Here is a 24,758-nt window from a genome sequence, read left to right as displayed (position 1 = left end):
ACTATGGAGTACATGCGTGAATGTACTAACTACAAACACTTCATTAAAGGTAAACAAGTGTGACGTCCAACAGATTGCCCTCAAGGGTTTCGAGCCTCTACCTTTTCCCATACCTTGACTAATCCTCTTTTTTCAACTTCCTAATTCTTAGCCCTCTGGCTAGTATATGGCAGGTAAATGGAAAAACTACAGGACTTGGTCAATTAAGTCATTGGTCATTTGTTTTTTTAAATTGTGGATCTCACTTCTTTAAAAAAAATTCTTTTTTTTTTTTCAAAGCAAATTTGACCTAATAAATGACAATAATTAGTAAAGGAAAAATTTCGTTGATTGAGCTCCAATTATAAAATGGAGCAACATACAAATATAATTAAAAAACAATTCCCTTTTATGTAACTGATGCCACAGTGGTATTACTACGCTCGCAATAACTCATGTTTAATTAATTAAGAAGTAAAAAAGGATCATGTTTACCACGCATCTATTTGCTCCCCAACCGGCAAAAAAAAAAATCATGTTACGCCATGTATATATCTACTTACAATATAGAGGATTCTAGTTTAGCGATATAGATGCAGACTTGCAAACATTAAAAGACAATAGTCTAGACTAGAAAACCGGATTTAAGTTAGAGATAAAGTGTTGATATCGTGTATCCACAAATTGTATAAGTACTGTCACAGTATTTATATTGTTAAAATTAATTCTAGAAGTCTAGTTAATGATGTCTACATAAGATTGTGTACAAAATATTCCTGAACGCCTATTAATTTAACTCTTTACTAAACTCATGCAGGGATTCCCAAAGACGTGTGCTCAGATTTAATTTTAAGACCAAATTTAATTTTAAGATGATTATTGAAAAATTGTAGCCGTCAAACCAGAGTTTTCCCAGAGTGACTAATTACCTAGTATTGTTTGTTTACGTAACTGTCACATTTTTGGGAAAATCCTTAAGTCGTTTTCGAAATATCTGTCTACCCAGGTAGGTTCTACTCATGCAAGATGATAATAATAATAATATCAATATTTGACATTATTTGACAATATTTTCACAACGTACCTTGACGCTTTCCAATTTTTATGCTTTATCTCTGCAAGAAAAAAATATAAAAAAAGAAATGTCGGCATCTTTAAAAATTCTATTTTAAAGGAATAGTTCTATTTTTTTTTTTTTGGGGGGGGGGGGGGGGAGGAAGATTTCCATTTCTTATATTAAATACATATAAAACATTTTGAACTAAAGTTTCATTTAAAATTTCAGTTGCTTAAGAAAAAACAAAACAGTATACTTCCAATGGGGTCAACACATTTTTCTTTGAGACTCGGTGTGACACAGTTAAATGAATGTGGATGTCCGAACAGTGTTGAGATGGATGGCTTCTCCTTTATTGAATGACGTAATGAAATTCTTCTCATGGCAATTTTTAGCATTAATTTGTTGTTTTTTTTAATTATTTTTTTAATCACATGCTTTGTTTTTACATTGAAATGAAAAGTTTAAATCGAAATTTTTTTTCCCCGCTTTATAATTTCTGTTGGAATTCTGTACATAAAAGGCAATATTCCAATGATGAAATATTTGTTAGAAAATATTCTTTAAATAAATTAGAATTTAAATGTGACAAGAAAATATTCTTTGAATACATAATAATATAAATGTGACCCTTCCTACCCCAAAATAACCGATTCTAAACTTTTGCTTTATGCAAATATCGATGAAGATAATTGCTTTTATTGCTGTTTCTGATTTATTGATGACGATAGATTAATTAGTACGTGTCTGTGTGTCAGGTGTGTGCATAAGTGTGATATGTGCGCCTGTTTGTGTGTCAAGTGTCCGTGTCTGCGTTTCATTTATACGCGTGTGTCATTTATACGTGTATGTGTGTCATTTTTAGTTGTTGGTGTCATTTATACGTGAATGTGTGTCAGTTATAGTTGTGTCATTTATACGTGAAAGTGTGTCAGTTATAGTTGTGTCATTTATATGTGAATGTGTGTCAGTTATAGTTGTGTCATTTATATGTGAATGTGTGTCAGTTATAGTTGTGTCATTTATACGTGAATGTGTGTCAGTTATAGTTGTGTCATTTATACGTGAATGTGTGTCGGTTATAGTTCTGGGTGCAATCTATACGTGAATGTGTGTCAGTTATAGTTGTGGGTGTCATTTATACATGAATGTGTGTCAGTTATAGTTGTGGGTGTCATTTATACATGAATGTGTGTCAGTTATAGTTCTGGGTGTCATCTCTACGTGAATGTGTGTCAGTTATAGTTGTGTCATTTATACGTGAATGTGTGTCAGTTTTAGTTGTGTCATCTATACGTGAATGTGTGTCAGTTATAGTTGTGGGTGTCATCTATACGTGAATGTGTGTCAGTTATAGTTGTGGGTGTCATTTATACGTGAATGTGTGTCAGTTATAGTTCTGGGTGTCATCTATACGTGAATGTGTGTCAGTTATAGTTGTGGGTGTCATTTATACGTGAATGTGTGTCAGTTATAGTTCTGGGTGTCATCTATACGTGAATGTGTGTCAGTTATAGTTGTGTCATTCATACGTGAATGTGTGTCAGTTATAGTTGTGGGTGTCATTTATACGTGAATGTGTGTCAGTTATAGTTGTGGGTGTCATTTATACGTGAATGTGTGTCAGTTATAGTTGTGGGTGTCATTTATACGTGAATGTGTGTCAGTTATAGTTGTGGGTGTCATTTATACGTGAATGTGTGTCAGTTATAGTTGTGTCATTTATACGTGAAAGTGTTTCAGTTATAGTTGTGTTATTTATACGTGAATGTGTTTCAGTTATAGTTGTGTCATTTATACGTGAATGTGTGTCAGTTATAGTTGTGGGTGTCATTTATACGTGAATGTTTGTTAATTTTAGTTGTGGGTGTCATTTATAGGTGTATATGTGTCAGTTATAGTTGTGGGTGTCATTTATACGTGAATGTGTGTCAGGTATAGTTATGGGTGTCATTTATACGTGAATGTGTGCCAGTTATAGTTGTGGGTGTCATTTATACGTGAATGTGTGTCATTTATCCATCCATCCCAGTGGCGCTACAGCCCATGGAGGGCTCTGGCCTGCTTTAACACATCCCTCCATTCAGATCTCTCCTGGGCCTTTCGTCTCCACGCTCTAACCCCGAGCTGCTTCAGATCTGCTACCACATCATCTATCCATCGCATTCGGGGTCTGCCTTTGGGTCGCCTGCCTTTTGGTTTTTGCCTGTATACGATTTTCGCTCCTCTGTTGTCTGACATTCTTTCAAGATGACCTGCCCAACGTAGTCTGTTCTTTTTTATTTCGGTCACTATTGGTGGGTCTTCATACAATTGATATATCTCATGGTTAGTGCTTGTCCTCCACCCTGTTGCATCCTGTATGGCACCATAGATTTTCCTAAGAATTTTTCTTTCCCAAGTGTTAAGTAAATTTTCAGATGTTTTTGTCAATGTCCAGGTCTGACTTCCATACATTGCTGCTGGTCTTATTATAGTTTTGTATATTATTATCTTGGTTTTCCTTGAAATCGTTTAGCTCTTAAGTAAATGGTGGATGCTATAAAATGCCCTGTTGCCTCCTGCTATTCTTTCCTTTATTTCCGTTAGTAGGTCATTTTTGAAATTAATAGTACTTCCTAGATATTTGAAAGTTTGGACGTTTTCAAATTCGTGGTCTTTGATTTTGATATTTTGTCCCTCTGTTTGATTGTCTCTTGTCATTGTGATGTACTTGGTTTTACTGTCATTGACCTCAAGTCCTTGTCGAGATGCTTCTTCTAGTTGTGTGAAGGCTCTAGCGATGTCAGAGGTTTCTTTACCCAATAAGGCAATGTCATCGGCATAAGCAAGGTGTTGTAGAGGTTGGCTGTATATCGTCCCTGTTGGTTGTGGACTCATGTTTTCTCTCCTGAAGTAGTTAGTAATAGTTCCCCTTGTGTTTATGTGTATATTTCTTATAACTCTCTCCAGTGTTAAATTGAAAAGCATGCAGGAAAGTGCGTCTCCTTGTCTTAATCCTCGTTTAATCCTAAATTCCCGTGAGTGTTCTCCTTGTTTTATAACTTTACTTTTTGAGTTGTTTAATGTCATATGTATAAGTCTACTCAGCTTGTTGGGTATTCCAAAATCCTGTAGAGTGTCATATAGGTATTTCCTTCTGATACTGTCATAAGCCATTTTATAGTCTATAAAGAGTTGGTGGATTGGTATGTTATATTCATGGCATTTTTCTAGGATACATCTTAGTGTGAAGATGTGGTCGGTTGTCGATTTGTTTGGCCTGAAACGACATTGGTAGTCACCTAAGATTTCTTCTGAATATTTTCCAAGTCTCTTAGTTATAAGCCTAGACAGTATCTTATAAGTCACATTTAGTAGAGAGATTCCTCTGTAATTACAGCACTTTAACTTGGATCTTTTTTGTGTATTGGGGTTATAAGAGCCGTTTCCCATTCTGTTGGTATTACTTCTTCTTCCCAAATTCTTGATATTAGTCTGTGTATTTGGGAATGTAAGTCTTTCCCTCCATATTTAATTAGTTCTGCTGTGATTTGGTCCTCTCCTGGTGCTTTGTGATTCTCCATAGTCCTAATTATTTCTGATGTTTCAATGAGTGTTGGAGGGTTCACTAAGGGACCTGGTCCCTCATGTGGCAGTTCATATTCTCCATTGTCTCCATCTTCAGTGGTATTTAGGATCTCCTCAAAGTATTCAGCCCATCTCTCAATGACCCTGCTGTTTTCTGTAATAAGCTGCCCATCTTTGTTCTCACACATGTGTGATCTAGCTTGAAATCCGTTCTTTTCATCTTTAATTTTCATATACATTCCTCTCATGTCTCCCTCCTTTGCTAGTTCCTCAATTTGAGTAATCTTGGACTTTTCCCATTCCCGTTTTTTCTTTCCCACAACTTTTGTGGCCCTTCTTCTTGCTTCATTGTATTGCTGTCTAGTGTTCCTGGTTTCTCTCTGTAGCATTATCATTCGGGCATTGTTCTTCTCTTCTATAGTTTGTCTGCATTCATCATCATACCACTCTATTTTCTCGTTCTTTTGTTTAAATCCAACTACCTCTTCTGATGTTCTTTTGATAGCATGCTTTATTATTTCCCAATGCTCATTTATGTTACTTTCGCTGTCCTTTTCTAATGTTGTCAGTTGCGTTTGGAATGCCATTCTATAAGTTTCTGCAACAAGTGGATCCTTTGTGAGTTTTTGACTATCATATTGCTGTGTTCTCTTTCATTGGTAATTGTGTATGGTACTTATTCTTTGTCTAAGTTTAGCTTTTACTAGTAGGTGGTCTGAGTCAGCATTAGCTTCTATAAAACTTCTTATATCTAGTATGTCTGATCCATGTCTCTTATCTATGAGTATATGATCTATTTGATTCTGGGTGTTGCCATCAGGTGAGATCCAGGTAACCTTGTGAATATTCTTATGTTGGAATTTTGTGCTGCTGATAGACATTCCTTTTCCTGATGCAAAATCCACTAATCTTATGCCATTATTGTTGGACTCTTCATGTAAGCTTGTCAGTTATAGTTGTGGGTGTCATTTATACGTGAATGTGTGTCAGTTATAGTTATGAGTGTAATTTATACGTGAATGTGTGTCAGTTATAGTTGTGGGTGTCATTTATACATGAATGTGTGTCAGTTATAGTTGTGGGTGTCATTTATACGTGTATGTGTTAGTTATAGTTGTGAGTGTCATTTATACGTGAATGTGTGTCAGTTATAGTTGTGAGTGTCATTTATACGTGTATGTGTGTCAGTTATAGTTGTGAGTGTCATTTATACGTGAATGTGTGTCAGTTATAGCTGTGGGTGTCATTTATACGTGAATGTGTGCCAGTTATAGTTATATACAAAGAAGTATCTCAGTACTCCGCGGCTCCTGTGGTGTCTGCCTAGACCTGGTTGTATTTTGCCACTTGTTGCTGCGCGTCACGTATCTAGTACGACCCAATCGTAGTAATGGTCGTTGCCATTGTGGAACCTTTAGACGGACTTGGGGTGAAGAACTCCATATCCAAGCTTGTGGTTTCGGAGAGATCCTTCCGGCCTAAAATAGTAATAAACACGGTAGGCTCTTAAGTAAGGGAGATGACCATTTACCATATTTTTAACACATTTATGCAAACGGTTGTAGATTTTTTAGCCAAAAAATATTTTTTTTTTACATTTTTATTGCTAAGTTAAGTAAGTTCTGTCATACTAACTACTACAGTTACACACAAAAAATTAACTATTTTTTTATTACTGGTAATTTATTATTTTGTTTGATAGTAACAATAGAAATTATTCCTTTAGTATTCCCAGATAGGACTAAATATGTAGGGTTATAAGGTCTAGTATCACTATATAAATGCTAGTTCTCCCACACCCATTCTCGGATCAAGTTGAAACTTTAAACAATTATTTAATGTACAGTTGTCCTTTCAGACCTCGCCATCTATAGAACAGATAGGTAACTTTTAAGGTAACTTTTAAGGTAACTTTTAAGGTAACTTTCTAACACTATAGAAAAATATATTATTCAAAAAGAGATATGAATTTCTGACCTAACAAATATTTCTTCTTCGTTGTAATTGCCCAAAGATTTGAGACTAAGATTCTTAGAACTATAGTCCTAATAAAACTCAATCTATATGTATGAAAAACTATCACAAAAAAAAAATTATTGTCTGGGAAACATCCAAGCAGATGTCAATTACTGCATCCTGTTGAGGGAGGTCTTGTTATTTCTGTTGACTTGATTGTGAATGTAATGTGACATGTGATGTTTCTGTTTGTAGTTCTTTAATATATCCTCTCACACAACGGAACAAATATAAAATACGTTACTCTGGCCTTTTAGAAATAGAACATTTATTCAAGAAACACACGTCCTTTCTTAAGTATTACTGCGGGGAAGATGAGGAAACCGTGCCTCATATTCTGTTTGATTGCCCCAGACTTGCTGATCTCCGTCTCGACAGGTCTGGGAAACCCAAAATTCTCGACCTGTATGGCGACATTTATGCACTACGCAAGACAGCAGGGTTTCTGTCCAGGGCTTTTGCAAGAGAGGATTTGAACCTCTCAAGCCCTCACTCTAATGGAGTTTGATGACGATGATGATGATTCAAATAAAAAGGGCACAGTCTTAGTCGTCTGCTCAAGAAACACATGTCCTTTCTTAAGCGTTTCTATATGACGTCTTGCTCGTCTTTAGTCTGTCTCTAATCTATTGAGGTTCTAGGTTTTTAATGTATCGAAACGTCTCAAAGGAAATCCCCAATTAAAGCCAACTTCTACGCGTCTTACTATTGAGCTATAACAATCCCTACTACCGATGGCTCGTATCTCAAGAAGCTCGGATTAGAAGCGAGGCTATAAGGCGATACCAGTCTAACCACATAAATAATACTCTAACATATTTTAACTTATTATTGGGGGACGGGGCGGATGAGTGGTTAAGCGCTTGACGATAAATATTTTACTTTAACAAAAAAAAAAAAAAAAGATTCAAAGAAAACAAAACAAAACTAAAAAAAAAAACTAAAAAAAAAAAAAAGCAGCATTGCTCTAAACACTATCAACAAAATACAAAGCCAAGATTCTTTTTTTTATTGTAAGACTAACATTCATAGAAATAAGATTTGATGTGCTGGTCACCCAAACATTATGTCTGCCAAGATACGTTTTCTCAAAAACAGAGAACGAGCAGGCCGAAATGTATCTTCAGTAAAACCCAAACTCCACATTTAGGAGCTGAAGCCTTGCGTAGATGTATTTAGGTATCGTTTGGTACTTGCCAATCACCAGCCTCCCGCCTAGCTCATTCTCAAGGACACCAACAGTCTCACTTTGTTTCTATGGAGACAAGGGCAGACAAGTGAGAACGCTGTAACTGTTATCTCCCCTCCTCCATGTTAGTTATATTGACAAGCAGCTTGGATTTCCAATCTTACTGAGGGCCCGTTCCACATGAGCTAAATTTTAATTGTATACCTTTTACATTTGTGTCTGTTTTAATTAACTGCCCTTGTAGCACATTGGTGCTATAATAAAATAATAAAATAATAATGAAATTGTTAAATTCTTTGCATTGTTATATTGACGGTGCCCAGGATCTTCAATTATTGAACATCTGGTACTGGAAGTGGGGGTGACATAAATTAGAATTGATTAAATATATATGGAGACTAAAATATAGAATTAAAAAATCTATTTATTTATACGTGTTATTTCTCCGCCTCTCCCATTATTACATCCCATAAAACAAAATGATTGTTTGTTTTTTTTTATTAAAAATTTACAAGTCCTAAAACAGGTTTTAATTTATTATTGATTATTGTAAATATTGTACCCTTTAAAAAAAACAAAACAAAACATAATAACCACAACACGAAGTGACACTCCGTTATTATTTATAAAGAAAATAATCAATAAAATAAATTAAAACAAGAAAATACATTTTTTTAAAAGACAATACCTCCATTATACAAGTTAAAATAGTATTGAAATAGTATTTGAAGATTAAAAAAAAATCGAACCGTGAGTATGACATCGTCAGCTCTGCCTGAACAACGTTACCGATTCGGCCAGCGGGAATTGTATAAGAAACGAATTATTTAAAGGTACCTTCATTACACGTAGAACTCTTAAGATCTAAAATAAAGACGTAATCTAAAGTAGATTTACGTAAAAGTAAAAGCAAAGCTTAGGTAATCTATCAACAAACTTATAGCATCTTTAAATTTAATAAACAACTCCGCAATCGTACACCTAAGCTGACTAGGCAATGTTTTTTTTAAATTAGTTAATTCCAATGATACGTTTTTAAATCTAGACTTAGAAGACGATGCGCAAAATTTTCTTTATAACATTAATGTAGATAACTCATGAATCAATAACACCCCATTTTCGGAAATTCCCGAAGGCGATAATGCTTACAAGAACGCGACAGTCCTTTCAAAACCGATGTTGGCTATAGATCTAAGTCTAGTTTTCAAGCCAAATTTACATTTATTTATTCTTTACTTTGAAAAACGATCAAATTAACAGTTTCTACGTGTGGTCAACTTTTTTTTTCAGCGATATACACCAATTGTTTAATTTCTAGGATAATCGTAAGAGCCGTTTTTTGAGATCAACGCCCGTGCAGGTTCCAGATGGTTCCATGAAGTTCTGGAGGTATTACAATAGAGGTATTGTAAAAAAAAATTAAATAAAGGAAGATCGATGAATATTACTTCAAAATCAAAGCATAAAACACATAAAATAATACAATGAGAGAATTATGATGTATAGAACAGGCGGATTTCCTGCTGTCCGTTGAAGATTATATATTATGAAAACAATGCAGTGCAGAATTGAACTAAAGTTAAAGTAATGCGTTAAAACAATAGTACAAACACATTAAACATTACAGACACACACACATACATTTTTTATAGACAATTCTCATTGTGCAGTGTTGTAGTTGGTCTCTTCAGTGACAGATATTTTTGTCAGACATTTTCTCGTGGAATTCCGCAATGTAGCAGTGACCTATTGTTACTACAACTGCTACAGATATGCATGCTGCTTATTTATACCAATGTAAAACTGACAGCCACATTAAAGCAAATAAAAGATGTTATGCATATTCTATTTTTGTCTTCAGAAAAATTATCTCAGCCCAACTGATTTTGAGAGATTAAAATGAATACATATACTAACTAGTCGCTCGTACATGAAGCTTAAAAAAGTATTCATTGTCTTTAGAGTTTTCATTATCGTTCGTTGTATGCAGACATGACACCCTTACCATTCATGCATGCTAATCAGTTTCATTGATTGGAAATCCCAAAATCAATGTCGTCATATTGTCATCGATTTGATCCTACATTGCGAAATATGCTCAATCTGTATCAAGCTCATATATCGCCATACGTTGATAAAAAGCTGTCCATAAAATGATATCAGTAGGAAAACCTTGGTTTGTAACTGCAAACCTTAAACACATTAGAAACACAAGAGTGAGTCTGGCAATCTTACCACAGTATCTCAACAAAACATACCTGTGTAGCAAAAAAAACCATTAATAATATAAAAATGTACAATTTCCTTTTAAATTATTGAATTGCAATTATTATTAATTAAATTACATGGAGATAACCAAAGATAAGGCTAGGATTATAAGCAAAAGAAAGGCTTGGCAGTTTCCTTTTCCAGAAGAGAGGGCGCTGCTCCCAAGTTTGGTTGGGTTACACACGTTGTCTGATCTCTCCATCTGAAGATAAAAGTACCAATTAGAAAATGTTTTGTTCAGAGAAGTCAGCAAGAAATAAAAGCACGGCTCCAATACATAGAGTTGTAAAGTGAAGATAAAAAACGTCTGTAAGGATATACATTAACTAGATTACAAAGAGAGTTTGTGTTGTTACACAAACTCAAAGGCGGGCCTCGTCGGATCCCTGTCAGATCCGACTATTCGCAAGGAATATTCAAGATGATTTTATTTTGATTGTCAAAAGTAATAATGTTTCAAAGATTTATTTGCCGTTGTAATTTTTTTTTCTTTCTTTCGTGTTTAGGGTGTTCTTTCAAAATTAAAGATAATTAACTTCCTTGTCCAAACCTCCCGCTGGACGACGGGGGATGGCAGCGAGCTGGGTATGAACCCGGGACCGTCGAGATAATCAGTCCAGCACGCTAACCGCACGACCAGGCATTGCTGTTAACTTAATAACAAACTGGTTACAAACTAATAGCTTATTATTGATAAAGAGATATATTACACATAGCGGCATGATATCTACCGGATATGTACAATATGTCAGGCGAGTGATTTTAGATAATCTTTCAGCATTGATTTGTAATTGAAAAAAAGAAGAAGAAAAGAATAGATATCTTGCTTGTAGGCCTACTTCGATGTATCAGCACAGTTAACAACAGAGCTATTGGCATTTTCATTTAAATGGAACTAGCATGAGATGTAGATCTACCTAAACTAAACTTCTGATTTAGCACTCTTAAGATCTATATCTACTAGATCTAGATCTAGAATATTAATTTGGAATAATTTAGATGTAATTAGATTTATGAAAATAAAAAGCCTAGATAAAATACTAATAGACTGAATGCAATATTAAATTTAAAATTAGTAGATTAGTTTTAGTATATTAGGCTATAGCATTGCAATATTGATCAAGAAGTTTGGAAATCAAAATCTACACTTTAAGTCTAGAAATTGAAATTCCATATCTTGATCTAGTCTATATCATTTTAAACTAGACCTAAAATGATTTTAATTGGAATATAAATATAGATCTAGTTTTAAAAATCTAGATATACTGTAAAATTAGTGTAAAAAATATAGATATAGGCCTACTGTAAAAAATCTAGATCTAGTTTAAAAAATCTAGATAAGATCTTAATCTAGCTTTTATGTCTTTTTAAAATACGAGTCAGATAACGAGGTTTAATAAACATTACTACACCGAGTTGATTTAGCATTTCATTTAAAGAATTAATTCCATATGACGTTAAAGAAAAATATACACTACGTCACACGGCCTTGTTAGACAAAAAATGCCTTCATCAATACGAGCCAGTTATCAAGTGTTCATAGACATTATTGCACCGAGTGAGTTCTTTTAGCATTTTATTTAAATAATTAACTCCATATGACGTCAAAGGAACAAAAATACACTACGTCACACGGACTAGTTAGACTATAAAATGCTTTCATCAATATAAGCAATTATTCGATGGTTCATAGACATTGGTGCACCGAGTTTTTTAGCATTACATTTAAAGAATCAATTCATATGACGTCAAAGGAAAAAAATTCCATTACGTCGCAATGTGCTACTATCAAAAAATGTCTTTATTAACACAAGATATTTAACGACATTGGTGCACTGAGTTCTAATATAATTTATTTAAAGAGGATTAAAGCCGCATTTTTGTGCGTTTTGTCTGTCAGTCTGTCTGTCCATCATGTTTATATATTTAAAGAAAACAACTAAAAGCAATTGAAAATTAACCTTTAATTTTCGTTACGAAACATCGCAATAGTTTTAGGTATGAACGCAATAGATTTAAGTATATATAATAGATTGTTCCAGATGTTTGTATAAATAGTAAGAAAAAAAGGGAATTCCAGATAAATGCAATATCGTTAATTAAGATTTTGGGATGGTCTTGTATAAAAATTAGATGTACCACAGCCTTGTGGAGAGATTTTTATACCATACTTTGGTGTTTGGAAGTTGTTTTCCTTAAAACTCGGAATATAATATTAACGATAAATAGATTTTGTAACGTTTTAGCTAGAAAGTTAAATGTACTGTAAGAGAGAAATGAGATTTTACATAAAAATAGAGTTAAAATATTTTTCATAAAAATCCGGAACATTTTTTTGTAAATGCAAAGATTATTTATTTTATTAATAAGAAGAGGGATTTCAAACAGTTATTTGGCGTTAGTAGATTTTTCATATGAAATTCGGAATTTTTTCACGACAATTTGTAAAAAAAAAAAGTGTAAATAATTTAGGTCGATTTCTTTTCAAAACAAAATCCGGAACATTCTTTATCGATTAAAAAGTTTTGCTATGTTTCAGCAAGGAAATTAAATGTAAAATAAGTCTAAAAAGTTATTATTAATAATCGGTTCTAGTAAATGACTTACTTTTTTTAAAATCCTGAACAACCTATTGTCGATATTTAGAAATTTGTTTTAAGATGTAAATACGGAACAATTTGATATCGATAACTAAACTATAGTAACGTTTTGTCAAAGAGTATAAGTGTAATATTAGTCAATTATGCGATTTCAAGCAATCATTTGACATAATTCATTTTTAAAAAACAATATCGGAAAATTTGTACAGTTAATTTTACTGTTAGTATAGAGATTTCGATTTTGCATTTATAAGCCTTTACATAAAAAAAACGGAACAACACATTATTGATAATGTGTTTTTGCAACGTTTAAGCATGGAAATTAAATGTAATATAGGTTAAAAGAGCAAACAAACATTCGTTGGCATGGATTAGTTTTGCACAAAAACATCCGGAACAATCAATTATAGATACTTAAAACTATTGAGATGTTACGGGAGGAACATGAAAGGGTAAATCAGATTTTCAATAGCTAATAGAGCTATAGTTTCTAATCTAAACGTCACGGACAGACCGACCGATCGACAAAACGCACAAAAATTATCCTCTTTTATTCTGATGGGGGCATTAAAGAAAAAATAAATAAAATCTGATTATTTAAAAAAAAATTGAGGGAACTGATAGCACCATGTCTTCCAGATGCTTGTCACGCTACTGCACGAAAGTCGCTGCATTAAAAGTCCATTTTAAAAAACGTGCATGATATTTACATACAAAGTGCATTCTTAGCCTTTATAAACAAACATAAATGTTTTCTTTTAATTTTAGCAGCTAGTTGACCAGAAACAAGACCTCTAACTAATATTTATATTTGTTGTGAACATTTCTAATACATTTTATAAATATATTTGACTTAGTGATACTGAAAATACAAAATAAAAAGTTTTTCTTTCTTAACATATTGTAACATGGTCTCCCTTACATTTTTTAATTGTTTTATAATTGGTGTATTTTTATGAAAAAATGGCTTGCATAATTAATTTTATAAACTAAACGGTTTGCTTTTAGAAAACCGAAAGTAGCCGTTGCACCTAAACTTTTCAAGCCGCATCGCATGGTGAAATAATATTTTTAATTTCTCTTCTAGTTTTCGAGATCTGAGTGTGACACACGGACAGACGGATAGACGGACGTTTTGCACAAACCCAATAGCGCTTTTCCCCTTGTGTAAATATTAACTTGTCTGTTGTATATTTACAATTTAAAGCGGTGTTATGTATTATTTATTTATTTATTAAGATCTAGAAATAGATCTAAGTCTAGATTTAGAGTTAGATCTAAGTCTAGATCTAGACTTAGATCTAAGTCTAGATCTAAGTCTAGATATAGATCTAGATCTAGAATCTACTATATCTAGACTAGAACTCGTATGAATATACATGTTTAAACTTTAAATTACGAGACATCTAGGCCAATGTTATAATCATGAACTGTAGGGGTTTTGTTACCGGGAAATGGTTTACTATGCTGTTCATATCCGATTCATTTCTTATTGTGATACTGTTGTTTACATAATAAATAAATCTGCACCCTAAGCTGTCAGAAGATAAGTTATTGCCTTAATAATGAAAATTATGTTCAAATTATCAATACATTTATAATATATATATATTATAAATATATCTAGATCTGGGCCCTATTTGTCTTATTTAGACTGTCAAGCGTAGGCTCCTGTGATAAGGATATGTCAAAACTGCGCGCTATAAAACTAGTTTGTTATTTTTGAAACTTATAACTAAAACGAAGTTCGTATCAAAATTATTTTTTAAAAACAACATTTCAATCAGTATTCTATTCAATGAGTTAGTAAATAAATGGAAAATATATTTTATAATGATCCATTGACACTTTCACCATTGTGACCCTAGATGCAAATATTTTGTGCCAATGCACGAATCTATGAATGAAGCTTGAGTTGTTAATGACCTTTTTACAAAGGTTGCCTCCGCTGAAAATTTTCATTGAAAAGTGGTGTAATTTTTTGAAAAATCTGCTTGCATATATAATTTTAAAAATTAGATGGTTCACTTTCGGAAAAGAAAAAGTAGCCGTTGCATCAGAACTTTGAATGATCTAAAATATCATGATGTTTAATTTTCATTTTCTCTTCTAGTTTTGTGAGATCTAAACGGGACGGACGGACATACAAAACTAATAGGGTCTTTTCCCCTTTCAGAGGCTGCTAAAAAACTCGAAAACTACTTGTAGTAAAATCTGAATGTAATGAAACTTTTGTTCGGACTAAAGATTTAATTTTTTTTCTCTAGAGACAACATAGCTATGAAAGTGAAAAAAACAGTTATGGACTCATAGGCTATATAGTAGCACCCTCGTTATCTAGATCTACTTATTTAAATTGTATGACAAGGACAGATCCTATTTAGAATATCTCAATTGTGTCTTGCTCACATATTCTTGCTCGCCTATTCTTGCTGGCCTACTCTAGCTGTCATACTCTTGCTGACCTACTCATACTTACTCTTACTGGCCTACTCTTGTTAGCCTACTCTTGCTTACTCTTGCCGGGCTACTCTTGCTTACTCTTGCTGGCATACTCTTACTGGCTTACCATTGTTGTCCTACTCTTGCTTTCCTAATCTCTTGCTGGCCTACTCTCAAGTGAATTCAATTCCACTTACCAGCTTTGTGTTAGTTTTACATTGCTGAGGCAAGAATTCGCACTCCAGCTTCTTCCTAAGTGCAATGACTTGTGGGACACATGCTTCGTGGTTCTTCTTGGACCAGGCAGTGATGTCACATCCGATTTGTTCTATGCCGATTCTGGAAACCAAACATTAACAAAGCAATCAGTATAGATCTATAACACCACACAAAAATAATGGCAGCTAACTAAAAAAATATATCTACTCTTTAACTTTAGTCAAAATGTTCTGTAATGATGATTTATATAGGCCTATATATATAATATATATTATTATAAATTTTATAATAGTTATAGTTGTATTTGTTGTATGTTACTTAAGGAATGAATGGCTGTCATCTAATGCTTAGCAAACTAGATGTATTTATTGGCCATTTCATATGCTCCAAATATAAATGTAGTCGTACATTAATATAATGTCAATAGACAATCACGTGACATACTCGCAATAAGAAGAGAAGAACCTATCTTCTGTCCAGTTGCCTTGAGTGGCCTGAACGTTGAGCTGCGTCATAGACTGGGCCTGTTTCTGTTGACACACCTGGACATCATTTGTAGTCTCAGCGAAGCAAGACAAACCACTCAGGTAAGCTGGACAGCAAAGGAAAATATGATGACATTTTACACATGCAAACATATATATATATATATATATATATATATATATATATATATATATATATATATATATATATATATATATATTTATATATTTAAACAAATGAAGTGAATTATAAGAATTACCAATAATATATAAAGATACAGAGTTGTTTTTGCTGTGTCATTTGTATAGTCTCCTTAAGAGGATTCATTCATCATTTTACAATTGTTCTTGATGTACATTCTTCAACCATGTCTTTTTTTTGTTCGTTTTTAGTTATCGGTATCACTGTATAAAATTACTTTATCTAAATTGCTCTTTCGCGATACCACGTAATGCTTTGACCAGCTCAGAAGGTCTTTTGGGTTAGGACCCAGAACGTTTGAGAGGATTCTCTTTTTGTTTAAAGGGATTTTGTCTTTAGGTTGTGAATTGGTCAAGAAATCGAAGATATGATGATTTCATTTATACATTCGGTTAAATGACGATAAACTGATAAGAATCATAACTGGAAAGTTCATTCCATTGCCTAGTAAATTTTAACATGACAAATGAACTGTTGTTTTGTTTATTTAGTGGCATTGGGGAGAAAAATGTTTCAAATGTATGTCATTGATACAATAATAATAAGACAAATATCGTAATACAGATTTGTTCTATAGCTAAATACTAGAGTCTCAGGGCTTGAGAACGTGTGTTAGACCTACACTGAACATTGCCACATAACATCTCGGTCATCTTGCTGAACACGGTGTAGTTCAAGCCAAGTACTGCCAGGATTCGAGGACCTTCTGGACAAGCGTCAGATTTCTCTTTCATGCAGGCAATAAGTTTTTCTCTGACGCTGAAAGAAACATATCTTCTTTTATAAATATAATGTCATTTATTTGTAAATATTTGTTTCATTTTTACCATATACAAGCAAAAAAAAAAAAACAAGGATACAAAGACAGTTTGTGTGGAAACACAAACTCAAAATCGGTCCCCGAAGTGGTCCACTCAGGCAGGTAAAAAGGCAGGTTCAGTATATTCAGAAAGAATTTCAGAAACTATAAACTACAAACTATCAACAACTACAACCCTATTTCCATAGATACAAAAAGAAGAGACGTGATGTTGTATTGTTATTATGACTAACGACTTGATACCACAAGATACTGAGATTTATTAATGTTATTATTATTATTACATTATAAATATTCATATGTATTCAATGAACTGATAGTTATGCAGTTATACTTAAATCCTAGACGTCATTGACATACACCACATCAGGAATGAAGGGATTAGAAACATGATTAATACAGCGTTTGGACCTAATGATGACCTGCTTAGCACTGTCAAAAATCGTAAACTTATACTCTATGGTCACATCACAAGGTCCTTAGGGCTCGCAAACACCTTCCTTCAGGGAACTGTACCAGGACGAAGTTAAAGAAGAAGACAGAGAAAGCGATGGGAACACAACATCAAAGAATGGACAGGCCTGTCAGTGAATGAAATTCTATTCAAGGCAAAAGACAGAGAGAGAGAAACGGTTGATAGATCTTGTGTGGTGCCCAACAGGCTAAGGGATAGGTGTTGGTAAATGTGAGCCTGGCCTAACTGATGTTATTAAATGATTATGTAATTAAAATAATAGTTTAATAGTTTTGTAAAGGGTCAATCTCTTAATCAATGCCTTAACAAAAAAAAATGGGAATAACTTGTATGGGGTAAAGTTCAGGTGTATAATATGAAACGCGACTTACTAATTGTTCTTTTAAATTATATTCCACTTAAATGCATACTAAATAGATTTTTTTTTCTGTTTAAAGAAAACATTTTTTAAATGTAGTAGTTATTATGAACGAAATTACTTAATTTAGCAGTACAAAATTGAAAAATCACTTTTTTTTACAAAGAATCTAAAAGAGTTTTCATAAAAGTGACGAAAATATTGTGTATACTAATCTCCCTTATTAAATAGTCTTAAATGTATTTTACTATTAATAGTGAATAGTTGTAAAAGTTGTGTATTTTTATGAAAAAACTGCTTGCATAGTTGATTTTAAAAATTAATTTTTTCGCTTTCAGAAAAGAAAAATATAGTTTTGCAACATCACCTTGAATGTTCTAAAATATCATGATGTCGGATTTTCACTATCTTTTCTAGTTTACGAGATCTAAACGGGACGGACGGACATTGCACACAAAACCAATAGCGCTATTCCCCTTTCGGGGGCCGCTAAAAAGTATAGTTATATATTTCTGAAAAAAAATCCGTCATGTGACTTTTATCTTTATACTTAGCACTTGGACATTAAAGCATCATCTGATCCAGGACCGGATTAAGAATTGATAAGGCCCTAAGCTTTTTGAAAAATGAACTTTATGAAGACCATTCATAAGCCAAGATATTATATCAGTGCCAAATAGGATTTTTTAAATACCTAGATGTCAAATAAATAATATAAGTAATACATCTTTAACTTAAAGTCACTATTATTGGTAACAAACTGTATGCTCTTCCAAAAATGTTTGGGCCCTAGATTTTAGCGCGTGTAGCTTATACGTAAACATGTGACATTCAACTGTCATTTGAGCCTAACTGAGCCATTAGACATTTGACCATCAGAGTACAAGGACTTTAACCGTCATCTGAATCCTAGAACTTTTAACAGTCTTCTGAGCCCTAGGACTTTTAACAGTCATCTGAATCTTAGGACTTTTAACCTCTAAACCTTTGTCATAAGACATACAAACTTTTAATTAATTGAGATTATATTTGCTGAGTTAAATCCAAAGTTGAAACAAAAACTAACCCGCAGAATTTGGAGGTCTCACCCTCGTTCGTTCCTATGGCCGCCCCCGAAGAAGAGTTAGAAGCGAAGAGTTTTGAATCCACGCCGTTGCTGGTGTAGCACTGCTGAAGATCTGGTATTAAAGTGTTCCTACAAGCTGTACAAATACAAAACACATCATTATTCACTTATAGATGTATTTATATGTGATGTGGATGTTATATAAAAGAAAATACCAATGTCGTTAACACATTAGCCGAAATACAAAGTTTGAATGTTTTCTAGTATTGTATTTACTTATATTTAGACTGTCTCACCATTTAGCTGCAATATTTATGTTGTATAAACAAGCAAAATACAAAAAATACTTTAAAAGAAAACAACAGCAAAGCTTGTAATAAGTGTGTATCAATTAGTTTGGATCAGTCATGTCATTCAATTGGTAATAGATTTAGACTAACAATAATAAATCTGTGTGATTAGAAATATTTTTACCAATTGTTTTTGTTTTGCGCAATTTCATAGTTTAAGTTTTCTCAATACGCCATGATTCTAATCAGTTGTCTGGACCAGTTGGAAAGGGGTGGCGGGAACAAGAACCGGTTGTCTGGGTAATTGCTTTTTAAATATATGTTTTAAATAAAGGTGAATGACCTGAATTGGTACTCTTGGGTGAGCTCAATCCAACACGTTAACCACTTTGCTAGCGAAGAGTTTATGAACATGGAAGATTGTATAATTATCTTTTGTATCTATTTCATGTTTGTGCTCACTAAGCACACCACTTCAGTCAAGAACAATTTCTTTCCCTTGTTCGAGATACCAAATAAGATAGTTAATTACCAATAAATTAACTAATAGGTTAAGATTTTTTTTATTGATTCTTGTGCTGTCAGGTAAAAAAATAATTGTGCAAAATTTCAACTTAATCCGAGATTGTTTTGGGGAGAAATAACGTGTACAAACTTTTTACAAGACAGACAGACAAAGTTGATATAAGCTTTGTAAAAATACCAATATCGTTAACGCATAAGCCGAAATACAAGTTTAAATGTTTTCTATTTTTGTATATAGAGATTTTCTAGTGTCTTACTTAACAAAAAAACATCCGCGGCCCGTTGTAACTTGATTCAATCTATACATAAACATACCTCAAAGAGTTCTCACCTAGTGAACACTATGATTTCATTCTCACCATTTATATATCACACAGACAGTAAAACGTAGTCACGGTCATTCTCGCATTTATTCCGATTTATCTATTAAAATAAAATTAGATTATAAATACTCATCTTGACCTTTCTATAAGTATAATCGAATTTTATATATTACGGTATAAAACAATTATTTGACATGCAGTCCGATTTATAGGTTATAAAGAAAAAAAGCTAGAACTTGTGTGGTAAACAGACTGATTTGGAAACTACTGCACAGTTCATCTCAGATTTCGGCCTAAGTATCTGAACCCTACTAACATAACAATGAGACTGCAGACGAAGTCAAGGTAATGTTAACCAGTTGCAATGAGAACTTCTACTCACGATGCATGCATTTTACGTCGTAAGTACCAAAGAGATTGGTCAGCTGCTTTGTGATTGTCTCCACCTGACTAGTACTTGCGGAGGTGCCAATACATGACGTAGTGTTCACTACTGCACCAACCTTTTGCAATGCGCATGCGCCCATAGCTTGCTGAACGCTGAGTAAACAAAAAAAATGTAATAAAATAAATAAAGAAAAAAAAAGATCATTCATCAATATAGTAATGAAAAATGTAAAAGCGAATCTTTCTTTGTTACAAAGTGTGTTTAATAAATTCATTAAAGACAAAGTTTAGAAGATTTTGGAGCAAACAAAAGAAGAAGAAATAGTACAAATGTGTAAATAAAGTAGCGTCGTAATACTTGACACATTGCGACTACTGAGGCCATAGAAAACAAAACACTTCTTCTAAAAGACCTACCAGATAGAAACGTAAATTTTTATTAGTAATAATTCCTGCATTATTTTTAAATTCTGTAAACAACAGAAAGCAACTATTCGTGTTCAAATCTGTTTTTTTTTTTTCCTGCTTTAATAGACTCATTTTCCTTATACTCTTACTACAGCATCTATAAGATCTAGAGGTATAAGAGTACCCGCAAATCTGTGTCTTGAAGGCGTCTGCATTCGCGGGTGCCTCCGATTTGGCGCTTGTCCCGTTTGTAGTAAACCACAGAAAATTTCCGGTACTGATTCCAGAGTCTTTCACGCAACCAAAGAGAGCGTTGGTAAAGTCCTCAATGCACTTGTTATTAGGGGCTGCAGTTTGTTGATGTGAAGGACACAGGAAATAAACAGCTAAAACTGTAGCTAGAACTGAAAACAAAGGTTAAGTTTCTTTAAAAAAAATCATTTTCATGCTTCATACGTAATATATCAATAAAAAACAACATTACAAAAAAAGGGTGTGTTTTCCTACAAACTCAGAGTTATCCCCCGAAGGCTTGACACATTGTTTGTTAAGCAAAACTGGTAGAAATATCGATTTCGTTAGAGGAACAAAATAAATTGTAGCTCCCTTAATTAATCCACTGAAAAATGTCCTAGCGATTTAGATGGTCTTCTGAAATAATGTTTCGAGCTTCGAATGTATATCCAGATCGATTGTTACTGTCCGCTGGGTGGATATAACAACACTTGAGCAATGACTCTCAACCTCACCTTGGCACTCTGATGGAACTGTTGGTTAGAGGAGACGATCAGGGAAGCAAACAAAGCCCTTGTTGGTGTGCCTTAGAACCGTGTCCGAGTCCAATAAACATGTCGCTAACCACACCTCAAGAGGCCGTTTTTTAATGGTGGAAACCTGCAAGGGGCTGCACTGACTTTGGCTTCGCTTCTAATCCAAGCGTCCTGAAATAAGAGCCATTCTTAACAGGGATGCAATAATGTACATCTGATTGGGTCTTTTGCATAAAGCTGTTCAGACAGGCAGATAGAGGCAAATTTCTTTAGAGATCCAAGAGTCTTAGAGTTAACTCTTAAGACATTTACAAAGATATAACAACAGAGTTTGTCGTTATTTTAGTGAACTTTCATAATAGCCTAATCCTCTAAGCTTAGGTTTTCATATATTTTTTTTTTACTTTTTTCACTTTTTAATGTTGTGAAACAATAGTACTTTGATGTCGTTGACTATTGTGTTGTTGTTTTTTTGCCGATAAACAGTAATTCTTGTACTATAAATAGTAAAACCTTATTAAAAAAATTTTTAAATGAAAATAGGGCTTATATATTTAATTTTGTAAACAAAATGGTTCACTTTCAGAAGATAAAACTTTGGTTTGCACCAAAGCTTTGCAAGCTTTGAGATATCATATAATCTGATTTTTAATGGATGGACGAACAAATGGACCAAACAAAACTAAAAACGGCTTTTTACCTTTTTATATTCTGCTAAAACTTGAATTAATGTAACAATTCAATGTATTGTTATAAAAAAACAACAACTAATTAGTGGATGAAAAACAAATGCTCTGAGAAATAAAGTTTGGTTACAACTTTTCTACAGCATGCATTTTTGTAGCCAACATTCTGGAGGAATGAGATTAAAAAGCAAAACTTTACCGGCAGAGGCACTTTGTTCTAGCACTTATTACATATACAACATTGTGCACTATATATACAACATTGTGCACTATATATATAACATTGTACAATATACATACAACATGGTATAGATAGATAGATAGATGATAGATAGATAGATAGATAGATAGATAGATAGATAGATAGATAGATAGATAGATAGATTGAAAACTATACTTCTACATACAAAAAAGTCCCATGTCACATCCTATTCAACGTAAATGCATTGGTTTGTTGCAATGTCCAAGAAAAATCTCCACATGAAATCTAACAATAATTTGTCTAATTGAGAGTCACGAGATAACAAAAGAACTATCCGTGTAGATATTGATAGATAGATTTTGGTCAGTTACACTCTTAAAGGATCACGAAAGACCTTCCTGTAACTGCCTGTAAGATACTTGCATGGCATGGATCCGAAATAATCAGAAAATAATTACATCAAAGCTTAACAGTGGAAAATACTGGAATAAATAAACCTTGCATTGAATCAATGACCTTTGCATTGAATTAATGAGCCTCGCATTAAATAAATGAACCTCGCCTTGAATAAATGAGCCTCACATTGAATAAATAAACCTCCCTTTTTATAAATAAGCATCTTATAGAATAAGTGAGACTCGTATTGAATAAATGAGCCTCGCATTGAATAAATGAGCCTCGCATTGAATAAATGAGCCTCGATTTGATTATACTGAGCTTCAAATTTTCTAGACTTACAGTAGAGTAAGAATTCATTTGTATTTATTCACAAAAATTCTAAACAAAAATGTCAAAAAAATATTCCAGCTATCTTTATATACCCGGTTATATGATGTCTGAATATGCAATAATAAAAATATATATCAAAAGTAAACATTATTTTAAACATTGTAACTTTTTAAAATTTCTATAGCATTGAATCATTTTGTTAGGTACATACCTATTGATCTGTTTAAATAATCCATAGAAGAATGTATGTGTTATAAACTTGTTTGTTTACTTTGGCTGTGGTTAGAATTTGCAATTAAATAAATGTCACCTAAAAAAATATCTTAATATTTATTAAAAACTGCTGTTTGTAAATTTCAAACCCTAGTTTGAATACAAAAGGTTTAAATTTTTTGTTGTTGTAAACCAACAATAGCAGACGTCCAGGTCATGAGATCCGGGCTTTAGTTTCTTGGTAAGCTTAAGGGACAAGTGACGTAGAGATAGGGCAGGAAATATCGATTATTTAGAGTATCGATAAATCAAAGCATTCGATACTTTTAAGAAACCCAACCCAGTTCTAGTTATTCCAATGGCTAAAAAAAATAGATCGTGTAGCTAAGAGGGTAAATTTGACATTGATGTTAGTGATGACATTTAAACTCGAAATGTTTGACTTGACCCCAACTCCACCCTTGACTTAGATGGCCTAATGTCTATTTGCTAATTCACTAAATATTGTATTTGTGAGAGGATGAGACTAAATGAGGAGTGGGGCGTGGGGAGGGGGGGGATAAAAGGAGGTCCTACATTAGTGACTCCTAGGGGCGAAAGTTTCTTTTGCGGCTTCCCTCTACGTTTGCAAAATGTCAGCGTCGTACATAGTGACACCAGTTACGACTTCCACTCCTGTTTCATGCGGGTCAACTTGACTATAAAAACGAGCTATATAAGTCGTGACCTTTCCTTCAAACATGCTTCTGATTGCAAGCGTTCATTTTGGGCTCTAATAGATTTTCCTCTTTGAAGCGCTTATGTTTATTTCTCTAAACTGTTCCGTCCAGCTGTCCGATGTACCACACGTCACATGACTAATGCTACTTAGACAAGAAACTAAAACACCACTCTCTGTCTGTCTGTGTGTGTCTCTGTGTGTGTGTGTGGTGGAAACCAAGATGAGGATCTCAGGCTTTTTGATGTATGTCTTGAACAAAAACAAAAAGCTCAAAACAAATGTGAGCTTGCGCTCCCAGAGCTATATTTTTATATATTTTATTTTTATAGGCTAGTGCCAAACTTATCATTTGTACTTCCGCTTTTTGTTTATAAAAAGTGATGCCCACGCTGTTTTTAAAACAGTTCAGTGTACAGTTGACCAGTGGTCAGTACCATATCTGTCTGTGTGACAGCTGAATATCTTTGTGGTCTGTCATTTAATTATATTTTTATTCATGTACCTGGGACGGCCTGCTATTATTACTGCTGTGTAACTGCTGTGTTACTGCTTTTAACTGCTGCCTTTTAGCTGCTGAATATTACTGCTTATAGATCTAGCTGTTGTTTATAACTGCTGTTGTTAGATCTATTCTAATTCTAGGGAATCTAGGATCTAGTGTTATTTTTCTTTATTATCGCCTTAGTAAACTTAGTTATATTTATAGTCTGTTTCTCAGTTCTGTTCTTAGTGAATAGTAAGGTACTGAGCCTAAGGAT

The 24,758-nt window shown here is 33.4% G+C and overlaps 1 protein-coding gene across 1 annotated transcript; it reads right to left on the bottom strand.

The window, feature by feature from the left end:
- Positions 1–8,417: 8,417 nt before the first annotated feature.
- On the bottom strand, positions 8,418–23,727 carry LOC106059554 (uncharacterized). The gene is made up of 8 exons (XM_056008746.1): positions 23,278–23,727; positions 20,864–21,083; positions 20,267–20,424; positions 18,747–18,882; positions 16,650–16,786; positions 15,785–15,932; positions 15,319–15,460; positions 8,418–10,281 (listed from the first exon to the last, which is right to left on the bottom strand). Exons 1-8 carry the CDS (start codon positions 23,300–23,302, stop codon positions 10,153–10,155), a joined length of 1,095 nt encoding a protein of 364 aa, XP_055864721.1. The 5' UTR covers positions 23,303–23,727; the 3' UTR covers positions 8,418–10,152.
- Between the last annotated feature and the right edge of the window lie 1,031 nt (positions 23,728–24,758).

Source organism: Biomphalaria glabrata, chromosome 13, assembly GCF_947242115.1.
Source record: "Biomphalaria glabrata chromosome 13, xgBioGlab47.1, whole genome shotgun sequence".
In the NCBI taxonomy this organism is placed as follows: domain Eukaryota; kingdom Metazoa; phylum Mollusca; class Gastropoda; family Planorbidae; genus Biomphalaria; species Biomphalaria glabrata.
The sequence above is the reverse complement of the archived record's forward strand: the minus strand, read 5'-3'. Positions and strand labels throughout refer to the sequence as shown.